Raw genomic sequence first — 15,158 nt, forward strand, 5'->3', positions numbered from 1 at the left:
TCTTCAATGCTTTCTGTTTGTCTTTGCGTCGTTAGTCATCAGGAAAATAAAGTGTCGCTGATGTATTTACAGCAACCTCGTATGATTCGGGAAATTGAAAACAATGAGTGTACATGGGCAATAAAATAGTATATTAAGATGTAAGTTAATCCTTAATCTGTAGATGATAGCATATCGATAGTGGCGAGAACTGCGTTGCGCTACAAGGATAAGATTAGCAACTTGAAATGGCAACAAACCTCCGGATAATACGTACATCGGCAGCCATTGCGTTGTAGGTCTCCGCAAGTGCATCCTCGCCGGGCAGTGATGAACGTCTCCACGAGTTAGTCGCATTAGCAGGTGGGTTGGGTCGTAAAGTTGGGGGTTGGCCAGAGGCTGTAGAGGGTGAATTACCTTGTAACATACTGAACGACAGTGATCGTCGAAGTGAACGCTCTGGGTTGGCCAGCCCCAACATAGCATACAGTTCGTCTTGAGCCCGAGCCAAAGCGCGGGTCTCAGATGTTGGAGTAAGTCCAGGCGTCAAACCAGTAGACGATAGTGCCTGTTAATCAAATATGTTAGATCGCGTTTAATAAACAAAATTTTAGTTCTACGCACTGCAGAACTTTTAGATGGTGAACCCAGACCATCGAGAGTTCTCCGTCGTGGTATTGGCGGCACTGGGGGTATTGGGCGTTCCAAACGCAATAAGGGGCTTTTGGCACTGGAAGGTGTGAGACCATTGTGCATCCCACTTCCAAAGGACGATATTTGGCTTAGGCGTTGGCTGGGAGTGCGGAGGCCAGCCTTTGACACTCTGACACTTGATTTCCTGAATGCAGACACCCTACTCGACCGTTTCGACGACATATCATCAATTTTGTCGTTTAGACGATCGTATTCATCGGCCACAGATTGCGCTTGCTGCCATGCTTCGTCTCTCTCTGCTTCCAATGTCTGTATCTGAGTCCGCAAGGCCTGGTTTTCTGCGACTTGCTTCAAAAAACTTGCATTCAGTTTCCGAAGAGCCATAGATAGAGCACTTCCTGTATGGATTTGTGTAAGTGAATCCAGATGGGCCAACTGGGAATCCAAACTATGTAACTCCTCTGTCAGCTTGTCGAGATTGATAGAGACATCCCGTAGCTCTTCCAACACTCGAAGAACATATGGAGTATTATCTTCATCTCCAGCGCTCAGATATAGGGTCAGAGCATCGAACAATGCTGCCCGTTTCTTCGCTAAAACCTTATAACGAGTTTTGAGGTCGGTACGCTGGGCATCCAACCGTCGTATCTCCTCCGGAATCTCAGTGTCGATGATCTCAAGGCGTAGAAGGCGAATAGATGAAGCCTCTGCTGATTGTCGAATGGCGCGCGAGACAATTGCCTGAAGTTGTGCAGAAGTGAACGTCCATTTCGCAGCCTCCATGGTATAGCCTCTCCATTTGGGGGCCGGTGTTTGAAATTTAGGAGAAAAGGCAGGTGTAGATTCAGATTGATTTCTAGAAGTGTAATAACGATGACTGGTACTGGCCACAGACGAGATAGACCCTGTCCGATCACGTTGGTAACCTTGCGAAGTTTGTCCACCTATTAACTGAATCTGACTTGGTCTACGAGGGCCTGCAGGAAGAGGGGGTCGTCTTCGCGCCCGCTGGCTGATGACCGAGTTTTCTCTCGCCAAATGTGGATTGCTGACATTGCCATTCGGAATGATTCCCAACTCGGAAATAGACATTGAAGATCCAGCAGCCCCATTACTACTTGTTGCGCTCAGAACTCCGGCACTCAAGGCAGCGGTCGATATTTCTGTACTCTGCGCTCCAAAATCAGGTGTTTGCAAATTTGAGAATATTGGATTCGGTGGTGAGTTGACTGCCTCCGTTTGGTTGATAGCGTCACTAACGACCGTGTAGTAGGGAGGCGGAGAGCCCAAAGAAGTGCCCCTAAATATATCCGATGCACGATCGCCAAAGGTACCCTCAGGATCGTACAACGGACCTGGAACTGTCAATTCCTGGACGTTGGGAATGGGTGACTCGTGCTGAGGAAGCGATGGCACTGGTGGAGATATTGTTTCTACAGACGTGTCAGGCTCTTGGGCAAATGGTGCAGGCGACGTTTCGCTGTTTGTCTCTGTCCCGTTGATAGCAACCGCATGTTGTGACGCAGTTATGTTTGAGCTTTTGATCGTCAATGCAGGTGGAGGTAAGCGACTTCGGACAGGTTGTGACTTGAGCTTCTGAGAAGGTGTGGGCGACGGAGGAGGGATTGATGGGGGAGGAGGTATCGATGGCGTAGATGCCGTCGCTACAGGTGGTGAAGGCTGCAGCACAGCAGGAGAAGGAGATCCTGACCTCATGGATGTATTCGATGCAGCGGAAGACGGGGCTGGAACTAGAGGAGAAGCAGGAATAGACGGTAGAGATTTCATTCGTCTCGATGACTCGGACCGTATTGAAGGGGTATACATTGAGCTCGAATCTGATCCCTGCGTGAAACTAGCACTACGACTCGGAGACCTGGTGCTCTCAGGTATTAAAGGTAAATTGATTGGTCCTAGCTCTCTGAGACTAGTTTCTGGAGAATCAACCAAAGTAGTTGTCGACGGTTCAGGGTGCATCGACGGCGCAGAGGTATCCAAAGCCGGTTCTGGATGGTCGCGTGCAACATCTTCACTGGGACTTTCAGCAATATCGCCAATATGTCGACCTGAAAAAGATCCAGACCGTCCTATTATGCCATTGGTTTTGATTCTGCTTGTGCTTGTCTGACCCGAATGTCTACTTGTCGTAGCCGACCTAGACAACAAAAGTTGCTGAGCTAAATTTGGCTGCAAGCTCCCGCGATTGGGCAAGGTTGCAGAGAGGGGGACATTGGACATCGGTATGACATCATGAACATCCAGAGTCTGTACCATCGACGTAGAACCAACGTCGGTCGTCAGAAGAGGACTGAAGGCGTTCGGCGTTTCAGGAAATTCCTGCGTCACCACCCGTTCATCTTCCTCAGTAGTAGGTGTACCCAGTTCCGAAAGTTGGGGTGTTATGGTGATCTTATACGCATTTGCGTCCTTGGAATCTCGAACAACTTTGATTGGACTTGGAGCGCTTCCGGAACGCGTGCGGTTGAAAATTCTACTAAGTGGAGGAGGTGCAAGAAGATCTGAACCTGCAGAAGCGAATGATGATGCACTGTGTGCACTACCAGGTGATGGGAGCTTGAACAACAATTGAGAACGTGGCAGGGACCGCATAATAAAATCTATACCTGAGTTACAGATCGAGGACGTTCGCCAATTGGGTGCAATTGCTGGCGCGTACGTAATTCCGACGGTATTCGAGATAAAGGTAATGAATCCCCGCGACCTGTGTCATAAATTCAGTATAAAGTGTACGGATGAGGAGCAGACATATTACCGCGCAGACTGTTTGTTAATGGACTACGCGCCCCAACAGGCTGGTTTCTTATTGACTCGCGTTTATCGGTTCTATAAGGTGCTGGAGGGGATAATTGAGAGCTGGACTCTTCACTGATGGGTGAAAAAGCAGGCCTATAATTGTTTCCAGAGACATTGATTGCAGGGGAATCAGGGAGAGAATAATAGTTCAACACATCTTCATAATTCTTCGCAGAAAGAGGTCCTTCTGAAGAGGTTGCAGGTGAAAGCTGGTTTAGATCCGGTGATATGAGTTGCGAATCCAGGGGGAACTGCTGTAGAGCCTCTTGATATGATTTGTCCGACAAGCTCTCTTGCGCCAATGATTTGCTGTCTGCACCTGGAGAATAAGGAAGGCGAGGTGTTGGAGGAAGAGGAGATCGAGGAAGGGAAGGGAGTTTATCTTCTGTATTCCGTAACAAGATGGCACCAACATCGAACTCTACATCAGGGCTGAAGAGTGCGCTATTTGGTCCCGTCGAATTCGTTGACGGTGTGTCGGGCAGACTTCTTGCATTAATACTTCCTGTACTTGAACGCCTTTTCAAATTTTGACTTTTCTTTTCCTTCGCCCCCACTCCTCTAGGCTTCTTAGGAGGTTCGTATAGTTTCTCAGCGTTTGAAGGTATTGGAGGAGCATCAGGCCCTATCGAGAAGTTGTCATTATTGTAACCAGCTCCGAAACTGTGTTCTCCTCGGGGTAGTGTCGTCGAATCAGACCGTGTAAGCCCGGCTACGCTAGTGCGATATTTCGACATGCGATTATCGTGGGGTAGTATAAAGGAATTGGACATTAAAGCACGCGCTAGAGTAGTGCCAGATATAGCCGAAGATGCGGGGGTATCGAATGATGCTGAAAGAGGACCCATGTTGGGGGAAAAGGCCATTGAAGATTCGCCTGATTTTATTGTTGTATTATTCTGACTCTGCGTAGATTCGGAAGGTATAGTGATAGGTTTTGGTGTTGACTTCTTCGGCGAGGGTTGTTCTAATCGTTTGAAAGTATCGTATCCTGGCAGCTTTCCGAAATGTGAAGGCTGGAGAGGAATATTGGAGAATATGAAGAAATACTATAAGCAAAGGACGTACGTTCATAGCTTGTAGGTTTGCGAGTACATCCTCAGACGACGTTGAATAACTTTCATCCTCCCCAATAACTGAATCTGTCCCATTCTTCCCATTTGTCCCGCTGAAGCTCCCTGAACCGGATGACTGGTTTGAAACCTCGTTCCGAAGCCCATTTCCGGTCACTAATGTCTGTTCTTTGGCTGGAGCTGAATAGTAGGTACTACTGCGAAGAAAGCCTGATGGGAACCAGTCGGTAAGGGCATCTTGAGATATGTCAATGTCCAATTGGACTTGAGGGGAAGCAGTACTATCCGTCCGAGGAAGCTGTGGTTGCTCGTCCACAAGACTCTTTTCGAAATCGTCCGTCGGTTTCCCTCCGTTAAAATCCAATGAATACCGTGTATCCCTAGCCTGTTCGTTGATATCAATTACTTCTGTATGTTCCAAGCTGGATGGCCCCGGGAGATAAACTGGTACGGGTGGTATAGTGGATGTCGAAGGTTCGGGTCGTAAGATATATGAGAAGGGGGATTTAATCACCGACTTTGCCTTGCGTGAATTAATGAAGGACGACAACGGAGCCATGCCGTGGGCGTCCTAGTGGATTGCGTTGAAGCTGCTTTCAATGAGCTCGTTCGGCAGCGTCCCGTTGTCGTAGCCCGTCGACCAACGATTTGGAAGGTGAAGAGAGCGCTAAAAGGACATGGATGGCAAGGAAACCTGGCCTGGATCAGTCAAGCAGTGATGCGTGACAAAGTTCATCAGGTCCACCAGTTCCTGCCATCTAATCCGACACAGCCGTATGCTCGCAGGGTCCAACATGGGAATTTATTTTTGATGATGTGTTTGATGAACCTTTTCTTGTTTCAGAATTTGGGTTTCTCCTCCACCTCCACCTCCTTTCATAGCCTTCGCACTGTGTTGCATAAAGTAAAATACCCTGTAAACATGTAACGCTCTTTTTGAGTTCATCGAGACTATAGCAATAATTACTTTCGGCTACTAAAGCGTACCTGATTCTCATAAATTGCCATATGCATCACAGTTGGCCAAATGGGTCTTAGAAACCTGCGTGGTGACGCCTGCCCACCAATCAATCCTGGACTGAATAGATTCAAATTGACGCTGGTTATGACGGGCGATTTGATTGTGCTTTTCACCTCTTACTCACAAGAAACTGCCGATGCCATTATCCATAAAACCATGAAAAAAAGTATGGCAAGTTTGTAAAAATACCCGTCGAGGGTAACATGCTGACACAGAGATTGCTGGCGTTGACAGAAATCTCGATGCTGGTGGTCATTGGATTCTCAGCGACTCCAATCGCGTGTGGAAGTAATGAAATTGAATGGAAGTTGTGGAGGAACCCATTGATTGCAGGTCTTTGTATATGGTCCGTGCGTCAATGCATAAGCAAGCTTATCAGAAATCGTAGAAGCAATCACTAATTCGTCGCGTTCTCAACTTGGCCCGCGATACTCTTGCTAGTATCTGAGGGATTCAACTGTGCGTCAAACGTTGTAATTGCCTCTTTATCCACATTCCGTCCAATAGCATGTTGCTCATTGTATTGACAGAACTCTGATCCAAGTGTGTCAAATACTAAGATAGACCAACCGTCATCCCCGAAACGTAGACATCCGTCGGTCAGCCTTCAGCTTTTATTCTTTTCTACTAGCCCAAAGTATTGCAAAATGCAAAATTCTGCTTTACTGATATACCTGCGACAAGGAGGTCGATTTCGAAGACTTCCAATTGCATTGGAATTGGACTCCGTAGTGGAATAATAACAAAAACGATCGGGGGCTCACGCCAGTTTTTTGCCTTTAGACAATTGAATGCTTTAGCTGGCAGTCTTTTCTTGAGCTGTACGAGCGCATATACTGTTCTTTTACTCTGTGTTACGTCCTCGTCGATGTTGGAACATTCCAACTATCTCAACCGCTTCTACTGACAAACAACCAACGACAGATGCGATACCCAAGGAACACTTCAGTATGATCTACTTTATCAGAATTATTTTGAAATTTAGCGGACAGCATATGTTGTTGATATGATGATTCAAAAATAATGTGGTGTCAAATGAACCCTCGCCAAGATACCTGGCCTCACATCATCGGTTTACATGTTTTCAAGACTTGCCCTGTTTCCAGAGGAGCCACCACGATCCAGCCATGCGTGTATAGTGAGGACAACGACGCCGCTCTACCTTTTATCTCCAGTACTAGGCATTTACCGCAGTTGAATATTGTGTCCCGAGTGACGACGATCACGAATAACCAACTTATCATATAACCCGCTCCATCGTGAGAAGCGGTACGCCTATTTCTAGGATTATGATCTTTTTAAAGTGTTCTTTATTAAAACTCTTTGGTCAGATATTCCGCAGCAATAGCTTTCTCCCCATCACAGAGCTCGGCCTCGTAGTTGAGTGGTATGTATCAAGTATCCTAACCATGACTAAACTTTGTTATTCCACGGGTTAAGCGCTGGCCATAATTTCTTCTGGTCTATCCACGTCCCCAACTATTCCTACTCCGTCGGTACATCGCTCTTAGCAACAACAGTGTGTATAAACTGATATTTAGACGCGTTATTGCGGCATTCGAGATGAAACCTCTTGCTGAAAAATCCCTATGACACACTCATGTTCCTGTTTTGGTCTCAAAACTGCGGCACTGGGGCCTTTAACGGCTTCTGAGTTTCACATAATTCTTCTCGACTTCGCAATATGACATATTCTTCTGGCCTTTATAATGTCGTTATCCAGAAACGAGGGTGCATCGAACTTCGAAAATAATATTATGTATGGATGCTCTTTGACCTCTTTTCGAGCCCCTGTTCTCACCACCTTTTAGGTAGTAATTATGCCTGCTCGTTTGGTATCACTGTTTCCTGACATTTTGGTGTACGCCTCCGTGCTATAGGACGAGGTTGGCCACTAGCCTGAAGGAGTCCCAAGTCCTTGGGATTTAAGTATCCAAACGGCTAGGTCATCCTTTGTCCATGCGGTTATTTCAGACCGACTTCTACTTGATGAAACAGAGATTTATGCAGGGCGAAGTTCGAACAACTTGTCGCATTTACTATTGCCTACATACTGCCGTCGTCCAAGGTTCTCATTTGGTCAGTCATTACCGTCTCCTCTGCTCCGGATACATGTTATTGCGTTCAATTCGACGCCTGGCATGTCCAATCCTTTTTGAAGACTTTCTGTTAAATCATTTCTGGGTTGGGAAATCAGAATACGACCGTTATAAATAGAGGGTTACTATATCAAAAGGGTAAGCATGTTCCGATGGTCGAAAATAGTCAACTGAAGACATTGAAACTCAATCAGTTTCTCATGATACCCAGAAGATCCAGAATCGATGCGAACTGAGCGAAGATGCGTTGCAGTAGGCTTTCCTGGGTAAGTTATATATGGCCATACCAAGTTACTTACAAGCTCCAGATCCTTCCAGACTCCAAAAGTGATTTGAACTTCCTGTACATATTCCGTTTCCAACATTGACTGATAAAAATAACTTCCATTCATGTGTCCAGCAGCTTGAATTAGGTTTCATAGTTTTGGCCCGTAATTATGTGTATATTCAATGTGAAGTGGGTGTTTACCGTAGGTCAATTGAATTGAAGTACATACTTCATTGATAATGGAATACTAACAATTGTATCATTTTAGTGCAGGGATCAAGGTGAGGTGTAGGCGGGAAGTCACCTGAAGCTTGATCCTTTATTTCCGACGACCCAAATTTCTACAAGGACATGACACACCGTTCCCAATCTGGGTTGGTAGCCTCATGTCGCATTCCGATTAAAGTGGATAGACTTCGATGTGCCTTGAAATTGTTGGTGGACCTGTTACCATACAAGCTTATCGAACCTTCCACATTCTGATACGCCCCATCACGATGCAATGCGCCACAGTCGCACTGAGTTTAGAGTCTATGTATAGGAAGGCAACTTTGTCGTTACATTTCCAACTACTACTCTTTCAATTCTGATGATAACAGAATCGCGAGCAGAGAATGTATTGAGCGGGGAAATCAATTCATTGAGGATGACTATTTGAGTTTCATATCAATGAGCTAGCTGCGATAGATCCTTCGTTTGCCGGTAGGGTTCAACTTTCCCATTGGCCATTTTGTTGAATCGATTGACTTCTGAATGTACATACTATACACATATTTCATAAGTTGGGTAAAACACTCAGGTTCGCAATGTCTTCTGCCCATTGATTCAGAATACACCCGTAAGCCCACAACTCTGGGGCGCTACTTTGATTGTGGGTTGTGATGCCCAAAAATGTATTGTGGGGACTCCGGCGTCAAATTCCGACCACATCAACACCGTGAGCAATGGAAGTCAATGGCAGTTTAAGTCAATAAATCGTAGGTCAGAACACACATAATAATGATGGTCAATGGTAGTTTTCAGATTAGACCGTTGGTCTCCATAGGCCGCCGGGCAGCCCACAAACCCTCTAAGGTATTGGCGTATATGCAAGATTGGATTCGACCAAATTGAATATGTACTACCCCGTGGCCCAGTAAGCCAGCCATAATCTCACCCAAAGTGATCTGAGATATCTATCACCGAATTAAAAACTTCAGATGGAGTCAAGCTACGATTTGTACCCTACCTCGGGAGGTCGCCTGTTCCACACCACATCGACGCATGCCCCGGTACACTCTGCTTCTGCGTATACCATCCACAGTTGTACTAATTAAGATGTGTCCACTTGGTTATACCGGGAGATGCTAACATTCCGACGTCGCGGAGTCGTCGACAAGATGTCGAATTTATCCAAAGCACTGGAACACAGGTCGCCAAGGAGCTCTCTGAAAATTTTGCAGATGCTTCCAACACACGGCAAATCCAGCACATATCGAAGCTGCGAACTTCGCTGAGATGTTGATTTTAAGATGTGATCAGCAACCGCAAAAAACTAATCAGATGGAACGCTCGAGAAACAAGCATTCATCGCTTGAAATTAAGCTCTGTGAGTGGAGAGTCTGGGCCAAATCAAATAGCCGCTTGGCGAGTCCTCGAGAAACGAACATGTCCGACCATCAGCATCAGGAAGAGGGTCAGCGCAGTGGTGTGAATCTTTCGTGTCAACCTGTGTGAACCCGTTTGAACGATATCACTCTATCCGTCTTAATTAGTCTTAGCTGTGTTTTAATTTTTGTGGACACTCCTCTTTGAAGTTTTTTTTTTTACATGTCGCCTAGAAAATAGGACCGAGTCTCCGGTGACGCTTCTTTCTGCGTCATAAAATATTGGACGGGGCCCGGGGAATGTGGAATAGGATTATGAATCCGATGCCCGCGAGTTACGGTGGGCTGCAGAATATGTAGTCGATTCTTCGATTGATTTGACAGTCATTCATTTCGACAGCAAGACATGTGAATCCTTGCTATTGGTGCTCCGCCAGTCCGTGATAGTGGTTACATGTGTTGAGAATCAAGATGTTTTGAGTATTCTAGATGATGACGAATGCACTTTTGTAAGCGTTGGATGGGAATATTCATCTATCTTTGACTGAACCTGTCGAAATAGGAAAATCTACTTTCTTAAAAGGATTGAGGGGTATTCGTCGACGGAGATTTATGCCTTGAGGCCACATCGCAACTTGGTTTTAAAAATATTGATTGTAAGTCATGCCAGCCAATATGAACATCTAGTGTTGTCCGGTCAAGATTAGCATATACGTACAGAAGATAGGACGTATAGATACCAATAAAATTATGAAGCAGTTTGCTCTTTTAACATGAGGCCCAAGCTAACTCCCTCGATAGCCCGAATTCTACCGAGTAGTAATAATACGACCAAAGAGGCTGCTCTTTGGTTATCTGGGGCAAGACTCGACGCCTTGATTATGCTAAGAAAATGCCCCGAGTTCGTCCACGATTAATTTTAAGTTGCGAAGGCAATTACTATCAGTGGATCGATAATGACTGCCGTTGTGTGCAAAAAACACAATCATTTTAGGTCAGAAATATTCTGTGCGCCTTTCAAAGCTGACTAAATACCTTGTTGCATTGAAGATTAACCACCCAGTGCTGGCGCTGGTGGGCGCTGAGGAGGTGAACAGGTTGCTGAGCATGATTAAGCTATTATGTAATGCTGACTAATCACAGAGCCAAACTGCTGGAGCATCATTCCTAAATTAGATTATGAACTGATCACCGTCACAACCAAAAAAAGCTGACAATTGGGTACTTTAGTATGGAATCATGGTTATTTTCCAACCATACGCCCAACTATGACTTCTAAAAGCGCATATAATCACAGGTTTTGAGAGCTGGAGGGCTCAGAGGTCCATCTCAATCAGGCCTCAGTAATTGAGTGATGCCAGACAAACTATTCATCTCTGTCCGGATTTCGTCAGTCTCCGAACTCAAGCAACGAAGGCGACCAGCACACTAGCAATTATGCCGTGAGCGGCCACAAATATGCCCCAAGAGCTCCTATTCCGAGGTGGCAAAGTCGAAAATGAGCCTCGGAACAATGCATTACGCTCGATTCTTCCCCTCCTTCATAAAAACTCAAGTTTGAATACCCTCCAAACAGAATCTGGGAGAAAAATGATATGTTAAGGACGCGGCACTCGATGCTAATTCGGTAACTCGGCATATCTGGTCATTTTGTGCATTACGGCCACGGTGGTGGGTATTTAATTGTTTCAGCGACGATATCCCTGGAAATGTCAGTCGGGTGAACATACCCAACGCCATTGCCAGCCATGTCGGCAACCAACCAGAGGCCCACAATCAAGTGCTCAGCATAACGAGCTATTGCCCCCAACAGTGTCCGGGTATGGGCAACAACATCGGCGTGTGGAGGAGTCCAAGACACCAAACGGAACTATCATCAAGATTTCTGGACGCTTAGTCAGAGGGGGACTGATAAAATCAATTGAAAAATGAAGCGTCAATTAACAAACTAAACCGTCCATCTTAGGTCCATCTGGAGAAGCGCGTGCAGGGTCGATGCCGCGTATCTGGAAAAGATTCCAAAGAGATCTGCAACTTTTTTCATGAGTGTGGGATACAACACGTTTCGCGTCTTTAACAAAACCCTTCCCTCAGAAGGTTGAACCACAACCTCTTCTCTCCCAGCAGACACTTGCCAGAGGCTTCCAAAATTCCCATCTCTTGCCCTCTCCCTCTTCAAAATAGTTATTTTGAAGGCGCCGGTTTATTTACGGCAACGAAGGGCAGCCTGGAAAACCACTCGGAGATTTATAAACCAACAGACGGAGATTCCAATTCCCTCTGAATCCATATCGTTGTCCTCTTCATTGACGGACGCGCACCTCCCCCCTTCGCCCCAATTTCGATAATCCTTCAATGTCTAGCGCGTCTCCCAATCGTCTTCGCACCAAAACTTCCGACCTCACGGATTTTTTTCGTGGTGCTGGCAACTCTGTGGCCCAGCCTCGCAGCTCTCAGAGTCAAAAGGATCTGTCTTCAACGCATTTGGAGGTCCCCTCTGGAGATGAGGCGTCAAAGAAGAAAACTACACGCATTCCATTATTTGGACGGTCGCGCAAAAAATCGACACAATCCACGGCTTCGAGCCCATTTGCGTCGACCAGCGGCGTACGGGAATCTACCGACACGGGGGTGCATCTTGGCAGAGCGTCAAGCTCAAGCGCATTGGACAGGTGAGTGATTGTTTTTTCTGTATTCATCGCTTTCCTTTTTGGTCGACTTGCTCCATTTTCGAGTTGGCGAGGTTCGCGCTTGGCGCAACCGCAATGTAATTTCGAATGCAATTTCAACCATTCACATTCTCTCAAAATCACTTCCTGATATCCTCCGAGAATGTGACGTATTGACTGTAGAGAATTCTAGACACCCTTCCGAGGCTCCTGCACACAGCACAACGATTCCACCCCCACTTCCTGTACCTAGTAAGCCGCTCAGCAGGGTACCTACGTCTCTCAGTTCCAAATTCGCCGCCACCTTTTCTCATTCTCGATCATCGAAGGCGGCGGGGGTCTCTTCTCAAACGGAGCTTCGGTCGAAGCCTCCTGTAAGCTATCCCTCGGGGCGTGTGCAACCAGAGAACAACGTCAGGTCCGTGTCACAGGGTGAATCAGGTTCAGGTTCTTCAGTAGACAAGAAGGTTCCCACATCCGCAACCCGACCCGCACGGCCCACAATAACTGTTTCGCTTTCCGAAGATGACGACGAAGAGTTTAAGGATCTGTTTACTCGCTCTACTGAGGAACTAGAGGAGTATTATAAAGCCCTCGAGCTCGCTAAGCAGCAGCAGAGGCAATCCGAAGACTCTCATAAGATGTCGGCACGTTCAAGCTCATCTTTAGGCTCGCCAGTCGAGATGTCATCATCCCCATCGATTTACAAGCGTGGATATACTCCTGCATCTGCCATCGCTGCAGCAGTACGTCATCAGCATGTTCCCAGCGTTGAAAGCGATCGTCCGTCCAGTACGTCTTCGAAGAACTCAAGAAAGAACTCTGACTCGGACAAAAGCCTCGACAAAGTTGATAGAACTTCAACTCCGCGCCCTCCTGAGTCTCAAGAATCTCCTCGGCTTACTAGCGCTGATAAGGACAGAATCCTACCTCCCTCTCTGAGTCGCAGATCCACTATGGCTGTAGGATCTATTGCCTACCACTCAGACGGTTCAGTTCGATCGCGGATGAAATTAGGCGCAACCCAAAGCCGAAGTAAGCCACCAACAATACCCCTTCCTCTTCTTCCCCCTTCAAGTCCCCCACCATCGAGCCCGCTTCCCCCTAGCCCGACAATTCCGCCCAATATTCCTGAGAGTGCCACAGTTCAATCTGAGTCCGGCACTTCGCGTAAAGTTTATGTCCGCCCCAGAGCTCACACAATTAGCTCCTCTACTACTTCCATCCCTCCATCTCCGCTCTCTCAATCTACTACGACTAAAGCTGACGATAACATACCCCCCTCGACTGTAACCATCTCGCCCCCCCCTGCTGAAGAGGAAACGCTCGACATTGACACCGCTTCTGCGGAACAACTGCGACAAGCTCTCCGCACTCGAAACGAGCAGTATGCCGAAGTTACAGCTCTCGTAGTAAAGCTTACTGAGCAACATCATGCGGAGATTGCTGTTCTAGAAAAAAAGATTGCTACTCTGGAGAAGGAAGCTCGTAAACGGGACACTCAAATCAAGGGATTCACCTGGATGCTGAATGACGCGGAGTCGCAACAACAGCCAAAGCCTCTGCCACCTGGAATCTTAAATCAGTCCCGGTTTGCACCAAGCGCTGCTAATGTGGTCAGCAGCGATTCCGAATATGAGATCCACAGGATTCATCCTAATACACACCGTCGACTAGTCTATCAGAGCGACTCTGGAGCCGACTCGCATGCGACCTCCGGGGCCGAAGGAGGTTCCGCTACAGAATCCATTTCTTCCGCCTTCCGCGTCCGCAAGTTGCGTCGCCCCTACCCAGTCGGCGACGGCACTCAGGCGGCAAGTATTACTCGCTCTGGGACACTACGCTCACCCAAGCTTCCCCCTGCTGCCAACAGCGAAAAAGCTCTTCCAGAGATGCCATACATGCCCACCTCTATGGCCATGGCTACTAAACGATCTTCTGTCAGTTCGACGACTGTCTCTCCTTCGTCGTCAACTTCCTCTCTCTTGCCTCCTAGTCCAAGCATCACTGTGTCCTCTCTCTCTGCTATTCCTGAAGGCTCAAAGCCTCTGGGAATACTCCACACTACTACAAGGTATGACAGCTCTTCCGAACAACAAGACGAACGTCGAGCTGCCCGGGCATCACATCGGACATCACTGTCATCCTTGACTTCTTCCTCCACCGCGGCAAGCAGTTCTTACTCGGCTAACATAAAGCGTAGTCGCCCCCCTTCAATTGCTCAGGTCTTGGAAAAATCGCCATCGAACATGAGCGAGGTATTGTATCTGAAAAAATGAGGTGCTCTTGATATTATCCATTTGCTTATTGCTCGTTTCAACCATCAACACCTCTAATCATCGCATCTATCATGACTTCACAGTCTCATTCTTTTTTTGCTTTATCGTCATCACATACTGCATCACGCTCCTTGATCCTTTCTTTTGTTCTCTTTCCTTCTCTCTTTCTTTCGATTCAGGGCCGTCTCTTATTTTTATGACCGCATGGTATCGGCACTCACGCTCCTTTCCTTATTGTCTCTCTAACCTTCTAGCTACTGTCGTAAACCCCTCTATTGCCCCACTCTATTCATCGTCTATTCTCACTAGTGGCCGTGTCTCTTGGCTGACTGCAGTTCTCCTGCCAGTCAAGGTGTCCCCTCGGATTACTATTGGATTCATCGGACTCGTTATATGCATTCCTTTTCTCGCGCATATCTTGTATTCTATCATCCACATCTCCTTCGTATACTCGAAGGCCATTTACCTTATCTATTCCGGCATTTACACTACACCGTCTGTAGCTTGTGGTCGGATTCGTTTTATAGTTCACATCCCGCGTTGGATATTACATTGTAGAAATTAAATTCAATTGCATTAATATTCGTCAAAACTTAACGAATTCGCCACAGACATTTAGACTATTGCCGAAGGGGATTTTATTTTAGCACATTGACACTGAGAAGGTGCTCTACTTACAGGTGTTATTTCTCATCATTTAATATTTTTTGAAGGAG

General features: G+C 46.7%; 2 protein-coding genes across 2 annotated transcripts; one reads left to right on the forward strand and one right to left on the reverse strand.

The window, feature by feature from the left end:
• Positions 1-152: 152 nt before the first annotated feature.
• JR316_0013258 (uncharacterized protein) lies at positions 153-5,079 on the reverse strand (the record flags this gene model as incomplete). The annotated part of the gene is made up of 7 exons (XM_047898870.1): positions 153-200; positions 257-378; positions 409-547; positions 604-3,207; positions 3,258-3,355; positions 3,407-4,463; positions 4,516-5,079. 7 exons carry the CDS (start codon positions 5,077-5,079, stop codon positions 153-155), a joined length of 4,632 nt encoding a protein of 1,543 aa, XP_047742418.1.
• A 6,770-nt stretch (positions 5,080-11,849) lies between these two features.
• On the forward strand, positions 11,850-14,442 carry JR316_0013259 (uncharacterized protein; the record flags this gene model as incomplete). The annotated part of the gene is made up of 2 exons (XM_047898871.1): positions 11,850-12,166; positions 12,357-14,442. The coding sequence occupies 2 exons, from the start codon at positions 11,850-11,852 to the stop codon at positions 14,440-14,442; spliced, it is 2,403 nt and encodes an 800-aa protein (XP_047742419.1).
• Between the last annotated feature and the right edge of the window lie 716 nt (positions 14,443-15,158).

This window comes from Psilocybe cubensis, chromosome 13 (assembly GCF_017499595.1).
Source record: "Psilocybe cubensis strain MGC-MH-2018 chromosome 13, whole genome shotgun sequence".
In the NCBI taxonomy this organism is placed as follows: domain Eukaryota; kingdom Fungi; phylum Basidiomycota; class Agaricomycetes; order Agaricales; family Agrocybaceae; genus Psilocybe; species Psilocybe cubensis.